This window comes from Saccopteryx leptura, chromosome X (genome assembly GCF_036850995.1).
Source record: "Saccopteryx leptura isolate mSacLep1 chromosome X, mSacLep1_pri_phased_curated, whole genome shotgun sequence".
In the NCBI taxonomy this organism is placed as follows: Eukaryota; Metazoa; Chordata; class Mammalia; order Chiroptera; family Emballonuridae; genus Saccopteryx; species Saccopteryx leptura.
The window spans coordinates 128,932,594-128,946,821 of record NC_089516.1 but is presented as its reverse complement, the minus strand read 5'-3'; the positions used below and the strand labels follow the sequence as shown (position 1 = coordinate 128,946,821).

The following is a 14,228-nucleotide window of genomic DNA, read 5'->3' as shown; positions in this document are numbered from 1 at the left end:
GGATTTTGTGGAAGTGGATTTTAAGGGATATAATATGGTACAAACATTGAAAATGTGAATGTTTCTTTCTCCTTTGTCATTTCATTGATGTTTAGCTAGAATTTTAAAAAACTGTTTGTGTGTCTTGAAAGCTGATGTTAGAGAGTCATTTTTCTTTATATGAAGCAGTGGACTTCTCTATCAGTTTGGTGTAAAAGATATTCTAGATAGCCATTTGGAGAAATACGTTTGAAAAAACTCATAATGAATGAATCTGTTGTTCTTTAGGTTTATTTTTCCTAGAAAGTAGATTAATTGAAAACTTACTCTCTTAGATTATTAACTGAAAACCTATTATCATGGTATACTTTGGAGGGAAGAATTTGAGGTATGTCATGAAAAAGGGAAGTAAAGAGAAGTTGAAGATTGTTTTTCTTTTTTAGATAGAGGGACAGACAGAGAGGAAGGGAGAGAGATGAGAAGCATTGAGTCATAGTTTCAGCACTTTAGTTGTTCAATGATTGTTTTCTCATATGTGCCTTGAACCGGGGGTTGGGGGCTCCATCTGAGCCAGTGACCCTTTGCTCAAGCCAGCGACCTTTGGACTCAAGCCAGTGACTATGGGGTCATGTCTATGATCCCATGCTCAAGCCGACGATCTTGGGGTTTCAAACCAGCGTCCTCTGTGTCCCAGGCTGACATTCTATCCACTTCCTCACCTCCAGGTCAAAGTTGAATACTTTTACTTTCCTAGTTACCCAAGATGAAAACAATTATTTTAAAAAAATGTTCAAATCTTCCTAACCCACACAACCCGTGAAATATATGTAAAAAGAAAGGTATTAATATATGTATTATAATTTAATTTATTATTATTATTTTTACAGAGACAGAGAGAGAGTCAGAGGGATAGACAGGGACAGACAGACAGGAACAGAGAGATGAGAAGCATCAATCATCAGTTTTTCGTTGCGACACCTTAGTTGTTCATTGATTGCTTTCTCATATGTGCCTTGACCACAGGCCTTCAGCAGACTGAGTAACCCCTTGCTCGAGCCAGCGACCTTGGGCTCAAGCTGGTGAGCTTTGCTCAAACCAGATGAGCCCTCACTCATGCTGGCGACCTCGGGGTCTCGAACCTGGGTCTTCCGCATCCCAGTCCGATGCTCTATCCACTGCACCACTGCCCGGTCAGGAAATATTTGTATTATAGAAAGTGTCTAGTATCTGTGAGTTTCCTCCACCCTCAACTGCTGACCCTTTCTAATCTCGCTGTGAAACCCAAATGGTCATGGCAGCTTATCTGAGCATTGCACTCCTGGGGGTTGCTTTAGAGATGATTTTGCAATAATAAATATAAACACTTCCTGTTGGAAGGCCTGGTGTTCAGTCAGACCCTTGGAGGAAGAGGAAAATAATGTTTTCAATGTTTTTTTAAGGATACCTTCCTCCGTTTGCTTTCTCTCAGGCCTTACTTGATTACCCACAGGGGCAATCATAAGACTCCAGCACACTGGGGGTGTAGAGAAAGGGCAAGATGCTGCTGCTAGACAACATTCTCCCGCCCTGGGAATCTTTGTGACCCACCAAACCTGGTTTAATTAGCTGTCTTAGAGATGGTCCTACCAGTGCTTTGGTTTACCAGGGATTATGATCTATAGTTTGGGTACACAGGTTCCAGAAATACTACTGGGCACCAAGGGGGGAAATGTTACAGCCAATGATGTTTCCTCTCTAAGCTACTTTATATTTGTAGATAAATGTGTGACTGAGTTATTTGAAATCATTTCTTTATCCCCAGGCATTCTGTTAAATTGTGAGCCCAGTGAAAACCATAAATTAGTATTTGAGAGAATCTCTTGAATGATATGATCACAGTATGTGGGCCTGAATCATTGACAGAAAAACAATCTTCTCTGATGTAAAACAAGAGCACCCCGTGTTTTCTCTGCCTGTCCCTACCCTACCTCCTAAGGTTCCACAGCACATTTCTGGGAACCTTTTATTAGCACTGACTCTTGAGGTGTTATTTATTGGATCTTCAGACTTGTTGAAGACTTTTGAGTTAATTGATAGTATTATTCCTGTTGGGCCCTGGACCTGGACAAAGTGCTTGAAAGTGTGCAAAATAGATGCAGTTGCTCTAACTGCTCTAAAGTGTTGATAAAGTTGTTCAGTATGAGCATTTCAGGCCAGCTCACTTTGTTTGATGTGCCTTACTTTACTGAACCTTTGGTACAGTTCAGATGGGGTCCTAAGATTGCCAGGCATAAATTTTGGTTCCTAATTTGCTTATTTAAATATCAATAAAAAGCCTGGCTTGATTTCTCTCTGGAGTGCATTTTAAAGCTGTTGCAAGCTCACTGGAATGAAGTACAGAGTTTTAAAGTAGCAACCCTAACTCTTCCAACTACACTTACATGAAGGGTTTCCTTAGGAAAATATAATGCAACTGATTTTCAAAACATAAGTGTTTCTGATTGCCCTTCTCTATCTTACCTTGCAGGATCAGTATGCCTAAAAATAATTGGCAGTCTTAAATCTGCCAGAGCTATATTTTGGCAAAGTTTAACAAAATGCTAACTATCTGCATTTCTCCTACTGATTGGTAGGTGATCTCAAATCATACATCTGCATAATGACTGTAATTTATGTCTCGTTATTAAAGCTTAGGTCAAATAACTTTAGGCTTTTGATAAGCATAGTGAACTATATGCAGTAATGTCACTCTTTTTGCACAGGGGAAGGATGGATTAATGTATGTGATCCTCCATCCTCCTGGGAATGTTAAAAACCTTTAGAGATTTTCTTTCTTTGTTCCCATGAAGCTGAGCATTTTGTATTCCTCCTTGGGTTCTTAGGTAACTTGAAGGAGCTGGAGTTCTATAACAGCCTGCATTTTAGCTTACTTTGTGGCCACATGAATTTAGATCTAGAAAGTGAACAGAAACTATTTTTGTAATTATTTAGACCAATAACAAAAGAATTGTTTTATTTTCAGAACAAATAAAAATTAGAAAAACAGCAAAGTAGAAATTGAGAGATTAGGGAAATTACCCCAGCAATTAATAGCTTAATGTATCTTTTCAATGTACAATTACATCAAGTATTTATATTTTTTAAAAGATTGATGAAGGTCCCACCATATATTCCTTTTACTTTGAAAACTGTTGTTTATTTAAAACATACTTTGTCATAGAAGAGTTAGATTTACAGAAATTGGAAGGATAGCTGAGTTTTGCTATGCCCTATACCCAGTTTTCCCTGTCATTACCATCTGGCACAATGGCTAAACCTGCATTGATGCACTATTATTAACTAAAGTCCATACCTTACTCTGACTTTCTTAGTTTTTCTGTTCTACAACAGTTTTATTGAGCTATAAGTCCTACCACTCCCCCAGATCCATTCATTTACCATATATAGTAGCTTTTAATGTACTCACAGAAGTGTGCATCCTCACCAAAATAAATTTTGAACATATTAATCATTCCAGAAAGAAGTCTTATGCTTCTTAACTATAACCCCTCCATTATTTCCCATTCCCTCAATTCTAACCCTCTCCCCCCTCAGCCCTAGGCAACCACTGAATCTACTTTCTATCTTTGACCTGTGCTGGGCATTTAAGTAAATGGAATCTTATACTATGTGGACTTTTGTGATGGGCTTTTTCACTTAACAGTGTTTTAGGCTTTCGATATGCATAGTGAACTGTATGCAGTTAATAGTGTTTTTGAGATTCAGCTGTGTTGTAATGTATATCAGAACTTCATTATTTGTTATGGCTGAATAATATTCCATTGTACCCAATTTTTTCTGTTCATCCATTGCTGAGCATTTGGCTATTATGAATAATGCTACTATGGACATTTGCATGTCAGTTTTTGTATGATTTCCTGTAATGTCATATTCAGTTCTGGAGTCCCATGCTGGATGCATTCTAGTTTGTCATGTTTCCTTAGGCTCCCCAGGCTTTGCTGCTTAGATCACTGTCTCCACTTCATTGTCATTGGTTCACCATTGCACATGCATGCCACTCAGCAGCTAACTGATTGTGGTTTCTGGCTCTCTTTACTGCCCTAAAGTCTATCTCCCAATAAGATACTTTCCTTCAATAGCTAGAAGAGAGAAGATGCTGCTCTCCTGGCCCCTCTCTCTCAGTACAAGGTGTCAGAAATGTCTCTTCATGGAGAAATTCAGTGGTTTATCAGAATATAATAGATGGTCTTCATTTCTGTCCTTGTTTTGCAGTTGTAGTGTTTTACATTTGCATAATGCTTCCTTGTTTCCATAGGTCTTTTTAGGCTATATTGAGGAAGTGACTTTCCTAGAAACCTACAGTGAATCATGTAGAGCTGGGACTCAAACCCCTCTTCCTGACTTGCCAGATTGGTCTTCTTATCACTGGACAACCATTCATTTTGCAGAATGAAAACTCCAAATAGTGTTAAATATATGGAAGCTTTTAAATTAACTTCTTAAGCTACCATCTGCTTCCCTTCCTCTTTCCCTCTTGCAGCCAGTGGCTCTACTGGTTCGAGCATGGAACATGGAGTGTGGCCCAGGACGCTGAGGATATAGCTCATTTGGTCCAAGCACATTGGTGTGCTAGCATCAGCCCCAGAAGAGGAGTTGCTGGGTAGATCCAGTCAGGGTGCATGCGAGACTCTGTCTCACTATTTTTCCTTCTCTCACAGTAAAAAATTAATTAACTAACTAATTAATTAAAATTTTAAAACCTTATAAACAGCTAAGTTTTCTTCAGAACCCAAGTGAAGTGATCAGTTTGTGCAAGAAAGGCCAATGCAAAATCATAATCTCTTACAATTGCAAATTACAAGTGCTTTCTAGTGTGTTCTCAAATGTTCTTCCCTGTCGCATGTCCCCTTAGGGTGCAGTTTGTGTCTTTTATTTACCAAAGACATTTGGTTATTTCATTGGTCAAACCGTTTGGGGCCTGCCTAACAAATCATGCTGGTGCAGGTAAGCCTAGGTTCTCTGCCACTGTGACCCATAAAGGTTTCTGGCATTTAACTTCGTCGCCTACAGGTCTCGAAATCTAACACTTCAGTGATAACTATAGGTATTCCTCTTTGACCATCCCCTTCAAAAATGTGTGAGAATCTGAGATATATATATATTTTTTTCTTGGCATCTAGTTGGACTTCAACATGAATTTTCTGAGAGAGATGTAGAAATGATTGTAAGTCATAGTTAAAATTTGTCAGGTTGATATTAAATAAGCTGGGGGCTAGCCTGAGAACCTAACATCATTGACAAAAATTTTCTATGGAAAGCTGGACTAAGGGGCATCCCATTTATACATTAGAACCAGAATTGGTGAGACGATTAAATGAGATAAAATGAGAAAGCACGATTATACCAGACTGTTCACCACAGAACCTTGTTAAAAGATGGAATAGATTCGTCATATTCAGTGCTCCTCCTTTAATCATTGATTTGAACTGCTGGACGGGGGGCGGAGGGGGAGAAGAACCAGTACATATTCAGCAGGACTGAGTAGTAATTTACTGTGATCATCTCTGTTGACCTTTGAAAATTCAGGCCTTGATATTAAGACTAAAGAGAAATTACATAGAGCTGGTATGACTGAGAAAAGTGGGCTCTTTGGAGTGATTACTTTTAATGCCATAGAGTTAAGCTTTAAAAAGCATGCTTCATTGAATCTCATCCAAGACTCCTAGGACAGGGCAAGGGGACCTTTTTGCTTTTGAGAGTCACTGACCCACAAAGAAAAAAAAAACTGATCAAGAGCTATGTACAAAAAAACAACTTAATTTAGGTGCTTCCTTAGAAAACTGTAATGCATTCAATTCACCTGCTTTTTAAATCAAGAACAGGAAACTCAACAAGTACAACAAATTAAAAAAATCCTTTGTTTTCATGTTATGTGCAGTTAAAAGAGGTGGAGTAGAGTAAGAAAGAACAATATGGGTAAAGGAAAGAAGAAAACAAAATAATTTTGAGGGACCAGAAGATATATAGAGAGAGCCTATGCATAGCAATGGCCCTGGAAGCAGGAGGTTGAGTTAGGGAAAGATGGTAGACAAATCTCAGGTGTGGATCACAACCTGCATTCTCTGCTCTTCTGTGGCTGTAATGCTGACAATTTTTAAGTAATGTCCTTATGGAAGGGGATGCGTCAGAATCACCCAGGGCCCTTAAAAATGCATATGCTCAGTGCTACCTCTGCAGTGCTGTTTACTGATCCCATATTGGATTCTGTTGTCCCTGTGCTCAACTGACTCAGCCTACAGGAAACAAAAGTGAAATCTTTCTTAAGTGAGAAGAATACGGGATCACCAGTTTTGAAAAGAGATCTCTAGAAGGAAAAGACTTCTCATTCAGACCAAGCATTTTAAAAGCAGTCTCAAGGATAAGTATTATTATGTCTTTCAAATAATATGTATATCCTGGCTTTTGATATAAATCATTTTGAGCCTGACCAGGCAGTGGTGCAATGGATAAAGCATCAGACTGGGACACGAAGGACCCTAGTTTGAAACCCTGAGGTCGCCGACTTGAGCGTGGGCTCACCAGCTTGAGCTGAGGGGTTACTGGCACGAGCAAGGGGTCACTTGCTCTGCTGCAGTCCCCAGTCAAGGCACATATGAGAAAGCAATCAATGAACAACTAAGGTGCCACAATGAAGAATTGATGCTTCTCATTTCTCTCCATTCTTGTCTGTCTGTCCCTATCTGTCCCTCTCTCTGTCTCTGTCAAAAAAAAAGCACTATGAGTGCTTAAAGTAGAAATGCTTGTTCTAAAAATCAAATGAGTTGCTCAAGTTCTTACCAAAATGTGGAACTAAAATTCCATTTTCAAATGTAACAAGACTGTCACCTCTTTCCCTCCTTGTACTTGTCAAGAGCAGAAACTGGATATGGCAGTGGATCCCAGTAATCTGAGTGTGTCTTGCGATTTAATTCATAAGTGTATCTTGGACCGAATGTGTCTGAAGCAAAGCTTTTGGCAAGGATGTCAAATTACATTTTCAAGTAATGCTTTTTAGAAATGCAGACAGAATAAGTGGTGTGTTCAAGGCTATATGGGCAAAAGTGAAGTACTGGAGGCAGCTTGTTTACACTGTGGGGAAGACGACTGTGCCAGCAGAAACATAAGCCAAGTATCTACCATGTTGTTGTCCTTTACACAGGGTGAGCCTTTTACCATTTGACACATTCTCCCTGGAAAGTTCTTCACTATAAAATGAAAGCAGGCTATTTTTCTCTTTTTTTATTAGGTATTGTGAGGACTGCAATGTACTTTAGTATTTAGATATAAGAAGACCCCCATAGGGACTTACTGAGGGCCTCTGGTCAAGATGGAAAGGGCGGAGTATGAGGGCCCTGCTGGGCTCTTTATAAGTGCCAGTGTGAATGGTGCTATGTTCTTTCAGCAGGTTGCCAGTAAAACTTTCATTGTTGTTACCTGTTTTTGAAGATTGTCTCCTCAGTGTAAAATTCCTATGGGTAAGTTTAAACCCCTCAATGTCTAGCACCTTCTCCAATGTAGAATATTACTCTTTCCTGCTGTCTGTTAGAATTTGCTGGCTTCAGCTTGTGTGTGTGTCTTTGCACGTATTCACTGCAGGTGGGAATAAGGAAAACTTGGACTGAGAAGCCTATTTTTATAGGAGCCAATAAGTGACCTTTTAGTTTATGATATCTGTGAGCCCGACTAAGACTAAGTGATTAGATTCTTTTCCAAATTCTTGAATTGTTTTGCCTTGGAAATTCAATGCACTTCACAATAGAATTTTTGCAGGGGCTTAGAAATCAGCCTGAGATGAATTTTAGCCTGTGATAACCTTAAAAAGTAGCTGCTGTCTTATTATAATTCATTTAAATAGCCCTGTGTCTTGTTATTCTGAGCAATCCAGTTAATTTTCTTTGTTGGGTGTGAGTGTAATATGGATTACTTATACAGCTGCAGCAAGCACTGGACTCGCTGAGGTCCTTTGTATCACTTCATATTATGCATTCAGACTATATTGGTGGAAATCCTCAACCTTGAAACCAGGAGACAACCAGATATGCCCCTGTTAATTATATGTGGCAGTACCTAAGGCCTGCTGCAGAATTGTTAAGCCACTGACCAGGGAGTTTTGCTTTTGGTTATAAAAGCGGTGTTTCCAGAACACTGAGCCATAGCAAGCCGCCTTCTTTAACTAATGAGACCTGAGATACTCTGCAGTTTCACGGCTCTAAAGCTCTTAGACACAGTCTTCCCCCTCATTTTATCATATTTTTTAGTATTATCTGTTGACCATAGGTTTTATAAAGTGCCAAAAACATTTTCAGTACTTCTGGATGAAGAAGTTACTTGAAGATTGTTTGCCTTACCCCCATCCTTAAATAGTCCTTTAGTGCTGCATACCCCATTTTGTCTTGGCAGTAACACTCTTCCCCACTTTTTAATTGCCAGGAAGAATGATCTGGAGCATAGATGATTATGTAATTATTTGCATATGTTCAGTTGGCAATCCTGGCATTAGTCAAATCAGTTGTCAGCTCAATTTTTATGTGATACACCCCCTTCCCTTCCCACCACTTTCATGTCTATCATAGGTGAAGACTTATTTCCTCTAAGAACACAGTTGGAAAGCAGCAAAGTCCAGCTCATGGCCTCATTCTATTTCCATGCTTATTAGTATTGTTAGAAAGATGTGCTCTTCATTCTCTATTCCTTTATTTATTATACATGCTTACTATTGACAGAGACATACATCTTCAGTATACTCATTCCTGAGTTCCTGAGATCTTGATTCTCTTCAGATACTATTTGTCTTACATGGAACATGGGCAGCAATAGCAAAAGGAACATTGAAAGTGAATCCTTGTAAACATCTGTACAAAATTATACTTGGGTTCCTATTCTACACTAGTTAATAGTGGAGTGAGTAAAAGTACCTAGTGTTTTTTTTTGTTTTTTTGTTTGTATGTTTTTGAGTGGTACTGTATATTTTAGTCATTATGTAGGACAGGTGTGGCCTCTTCCAAACACAGTTTTTGTCCTGTGATAGGAGGAGCAGAGTGTGGATGAACTTTAGGATCTACCATATTTTTCACTCCATAAGACGCACCTGACCGTAAGACACACCTAGGGTTTTAAGGAGGAAAATAAGAAAGCAAATATTCTGAACCAAATGCTGTGTTAAAATATTTAATAAAATATACCACAATAATGTAAACTCAACAGCAGTATTAACAACCATTAGCACTGTTATTAACAAATGAGAAGAGACTTTAATGTTCAAATACTCTTGTAGTTGTCTGGGAAGCCGCAGCAGCTAAAAAAAAAAAAAAATGAACATTCGATCCACTAGATGATCTCCTTCACTTTTCAGGAAAAAAAGTGCATCTTATGGAGCGAAAAATACAGTATTTTAAACAAACAAACAAAAAACCCTCCAAGCCCTTATGGCCAAACAAGCAGCCCACGGAGTATCTCCCTCCCCTGCACCGAAAGCATTTTGCTGCTTGTTTGGGGCACTCTCTCTTATTAAAGTGTAAACTCCCAAAGCCGGAAAAATGATGTCTCATTTGTGTGACTTGCATAGAATGTCAAAGAATTAAAAAAGAGACTTAGGTTGATAATAATTGGCTACACTGATTTCTCCTGTGATATAGCAGAATTCTGGATTGAAAAGTTCTTTTGTCTTATGGAGGTGGCGTTATCAATTTGTTTTTCCAAGAAGGGAATAAATGTTACTAATTTAGCAAAAGTTTCCACACATAAGATGTCAAGGCCTTTGCAGGAACCTCGCAGACAGAAATGAAGCAGGGTACATGCACCTAAATCAAATTCTTCCCTCTAGGACTTGATGAACGATGATGGAACCTTGAGTGTCTTACATTTTATCTTTCAGGTGATCATTTGAAGATCTGTCCCCAAGATTATACCTGCTGCTCTCAAGCAATGGAGGAGAAGTACAGCCTGCAAAGTAAAGATGAGTTCAAAAGTGTGGTCAGCGAACAGAGCAATCATTTGCAATCTGTCTTTGCTTCCCGTTATAAAAAGTTTGATGGTATGTATTGGAACTTTGGTCCAAGTAAGCATCCACATGTGCTTTGTTCCTGAATTTGCTTTACACCTTTTATTCAAGTCATATTTAAGAGCTGACAGATACCTTTGTACAGTTGCTTTTTCAGAGCTCCTCTGTTCTCTGCGTGTTCAAGTTTTCTCCCAGTATGTTCCTTCTTGATGGATGTTAGGGGCAAGTTAGACTTACAGCTTTATTGCTAGAATCCTTCCGGATGCCCTAGAATCTGTATGGTAGGCATTATGGAAATATGGTCACAAGAAGCCAAAAAATAGATTAAAGTGGTTTAATTTAAATGTTTTCATTTCTTTTCTTTGGTGAACACAGAATAGTGTTGTTGATGCACATCATTTAAAAAAACCTTCCTAATAAAAAGCAGGCATCTGAAAACATAGTAAAAAATAGCCATAGAGATTCTGCAGATGCTGAACTTCACATTAAATTTCAGAGTGAATTCCTAGAAGCTCTGTAGAACAAAGTCAGGATCAAAGCTCAGTTCTTGAGTTTCTATGCAGCAGCAACCCAGAGGTAGCTACTCGACTATATTCTTCATGAAGCTGATCTCCTTCCTGGCCTCATTTTATTTATTTATTTATTTATTTATTTATTTATTTATTTATTTATTTATTTATTTATTTTTATATTAGTGAGAGGTGGAGGGAGGGAGGGGAGACAGAGACAGATAGGAACATCAATCTATTCCTGTATGTGCACTGATCGGGGACCCAACTGGCATCCTCTGTGCTTCAGGACGCTGATCTAACCAACCGAACTATCTTCTGACTTCACTTTAGCTGGTGCTCTGGCTTAGTCTGTCCATTAAAGCTACAATGAAATGCATTTCAATCCTCTGTGCCAAATATGGATTCTCACATGCACACTTTTCTTTAAATATTGAAGAAATAGTCAATATGAGCCAATCGAGAAGCACTTTAATCATATCTGATGCAATGTAACAGATAAAATATTTTAAAAGCTAGAGTATGGGGTCCAAAATACCTCAGGATTCCTTTCTTTGGTGCTGTTCACTGTTTGAAGATTGTTATGAAGTAGATTTAATTTTAATAGGAACGATTTTCTTTGTGCCTATTTTAAAGGCCATTCTAATTACATAGTACCTTTGAAGCATGCTTTTCTTTTCTTTTTCTTTTTTTTTTTTTTTGTATTTTTTCTGAAGATGAAACGGGGAGAGACAATCAGACAGACTCCCGCATGCGCCCGACCGGGATCCACCCGGCACGCCCACCAGGGGCGAAGCTCTGCCCCTCCAGGGCATCGCTCTGCCGCGACCAGAGCCACTCTAGCGCCTGAGGCAGAGGCCAAGGAGCCATCCCCAGTGCCCAGGCCATCTTTGCTCCAATGGAGCCTTGGCTGCGAGAGGGGAAGAGAGAGACAGAGAGGAAGGAGGGGGGGGGGTGGAGAAGCAAATTGGCACTTCTCCTGTGTGCCCTGGCCGGGAATCGAACCTGGGTCCCCCGCATGCCAGGCTGACGCTCTACCACTGAGCCAACCGGCCAGGGCCTGAAGCATGCTTTTCTTAACATGTATGGTGAAGAAGTACAGTGTAAATTTCTGAGATGCGAAAAGTCTTTGAGTATTTTTGCAAAGAGCTCGTTACCATGGTGAGAAACTGGACTAAATTAGATGTCATATAGTAGAATGCAGTCCTCGGCTAAAGAACAGGTTGTATTTCAAATATTGGCTTTGAAATTTGTTATTTGAACCATAGCCATTTTAATAAATGTTAGTTGGGTTCCAAGCTAGCCCACGAAAGCATATTTTATTTGTAATGTAGCTGAACTAGTTTTTTTCTTCATAGTATACCATATATTGTACCCATTCTTTCCAAAACTTTTTATGCAGACTGGATGCAAATTTATGTTTAGTCTTAATTTTATCTCCTCTTTTCTCTGAATGGATGAGAATAATTTTCCCATACCCCCAACACACATACCTGTATAGTATACTTAACAATATGTTAGCACCACATGAAGATCAGTGTTATTGTCAATAGACATCATTAGACTATCTCTGTCTCCAGGTCACTAAATTATTAGTATGATTATTTCAAAGAATAGTATTCTTTTGACTATGACATTTCTCATTCAAGACAGTAACCAATGTGTTTTCTTTTAGTTTGAGGAAAAAAAAACTTAGATAATCAAATGGTCATCTTTGAAAACTTGAAATGATTATATTTAAAAACTACTTGGGGGATTAAGAAGGAAATTAGAAATTAAGATGGAATTTCGAAGGAAAAAGTCCTGCTCCTTAGAAATAGCTAGCCTATTGGTAGCTTGATGGGGTACAGATAAAGCCGTTTTCAGATTCCAAGGCCACCCCATTTCATATTAGATCTGGTGTGGAGCCCACAGACAGTGACCTCTCTTATCTGTCAGATACTGGTTTAGCTGTAGCTGGTCTTTCCTTTTCTCGCTCCCCATTGTTTTATAGCATTATTTGTAAAATTCCAATGTGTAGTTTTTAAAAAGCCATACAGTAACTGTTATTATATGTTTTTTTATTTTTTTTTTAAAAAAGGTTGAAAAACAATTTCTCTCACCCTTTCCTTTCAGGCTTCACATTCAATAAATATGTTAACATTGTTTATCAGTTTCAGAACTTGTCACAAATTGATTTGAAATAGCAGTTTGTTTCTTCTGTCTTTAAAACATGGCCTAGACAATAAAGATAGTGAACATAGATTAGCTTTTTTGAAGTAGTTTCTGAAATGTGTTTGTGGTGGAGAGAAGAACAGAGCTGGGATATGTTGTGTATTTCCCCCAAGTTAGATTTTCTAAGACAAATGCTTTTATGGTAAAACCTCAGTTGACAAACCATAATCCTCAAGTGGGTGCTGCATTTGTTGACTGATTATTCATTTTCAAGGCCTAGATGTTGACTAAAATTGTATAGGGGATATCTTGACTCTCTGAAATCCAAGAGTAGGGTGCTTTGGTTAAAGAATTGTCCAAGCCTTGCCTGACCTGTGGTGGCGCAATGGATAAAAGCATGTTGACCTGGAACACTGAGGTTGCTGGTTTGAAACCCTGGGCTTGCCTGGTCAAAGCACATATGGGAGTTGATGCTTCCTGCCCCCCCTCTTTCTCTTTCTCTTTCTCTCTCTCTTTCAAATAAATAAAGTCTGGAAAAATATTAAGAAAAAAGAATTGTCCAAGCCTTTATACAACTAAAGCCTGTATTATTGCTGTGAATAAAAAGAGGAAGTTGGGGAGAGTATCAAGAGGGTAGAGAATCAAGATGGGGGCAGTAATGCACCACAAAGAAGGCCGAAGACAAGCAATGAGGAAATAGCAAAGGGACATCTGGAAACTTGTGGTGTCGAGCAACTTCAAAGAGGGCATCTTTTGTCATCTCCATGATTATAGTATAAATTCAAAGTGTTGACCCCGAGCGTAGGCAACTTCCTCTGTCATCAAAACTTTAGTCATGTTTATGAGATACCACTGTTTTTTAAGACAGGAACAATTAATTTTTATAATCTCTTCAGTAAAATAAAGTTTAGAGGCTTTTAGGGGATTAACCTTCTTAATCCAGAAATCATTCCATTTTCCCAGTTTTCCATTGTTTTGCCTCTGTGAGCTCCAGTTAGTTAGCCTTGGTATTTTGGAGCCAGATACGTTATATCCCTTACAGCTAAAGCCTTTGTTGTTGTTCAACACTTCTAATTTTTTGTTGTTTGCACACCTAAAGAGACTAAAAGTCTATAATTTAGTTTTTCAGTTAGAAACTGTGTGAGCATTTTCAGACCTGGTTGAAATACAAAAGACCACTTCTTTAGGCAGCAATAAAATTCTCAGGTTTCCCATATTTTGAACTTGTACTTCTGAGTTTAAGGACTCACCTCTTTTCTACACATTGATCTTCTTGATCCACAGTTTAACTTTAGGTGTTCAATACCAGAAATCCACCATCCTAGGCTGGAGACATAGAGCCTGAAAATGGTTGTGACAGTGATAGCTGATCCCAGGCCTCTTGGGCAGTTCTGGGATTTTTTTTTAAAGTAGAACTGCTAATTAACATAACTGAATCAGTTGTGTCATGAATATGCTAATAAGACCCTCAGTTCAGGGGCCTTTGAAAGAATTGCTTGGTAAAGGGAATAGAAATAATAGAAGTGGGGCATAATCCGTATTTTGGGACCACAATATAAAGACCCAGC

General features: G+C 38.7%; 1 protein-coding gene across 1 annotated transcript in view; it reads left to right on the top strand.

The window, feature by feature from the left end:
• Positions 1-14,228, top strand: part of GPC4 (glypican 4) — a 121,403-nt gene that overhangs the window by 69,118 nt on the left and 38,057 nt on the right. The window contains exon 2 of the mRNA XM_066356545.1: positions 9,872-10,030. Within this exon, the coding sequence (XP_066212642.1) occupies positions 9,872-10,030 (159 nt within the window). The remainder of the gene's footprint in view (positions 1-9,871; positions 10,031-14,228) is intronic.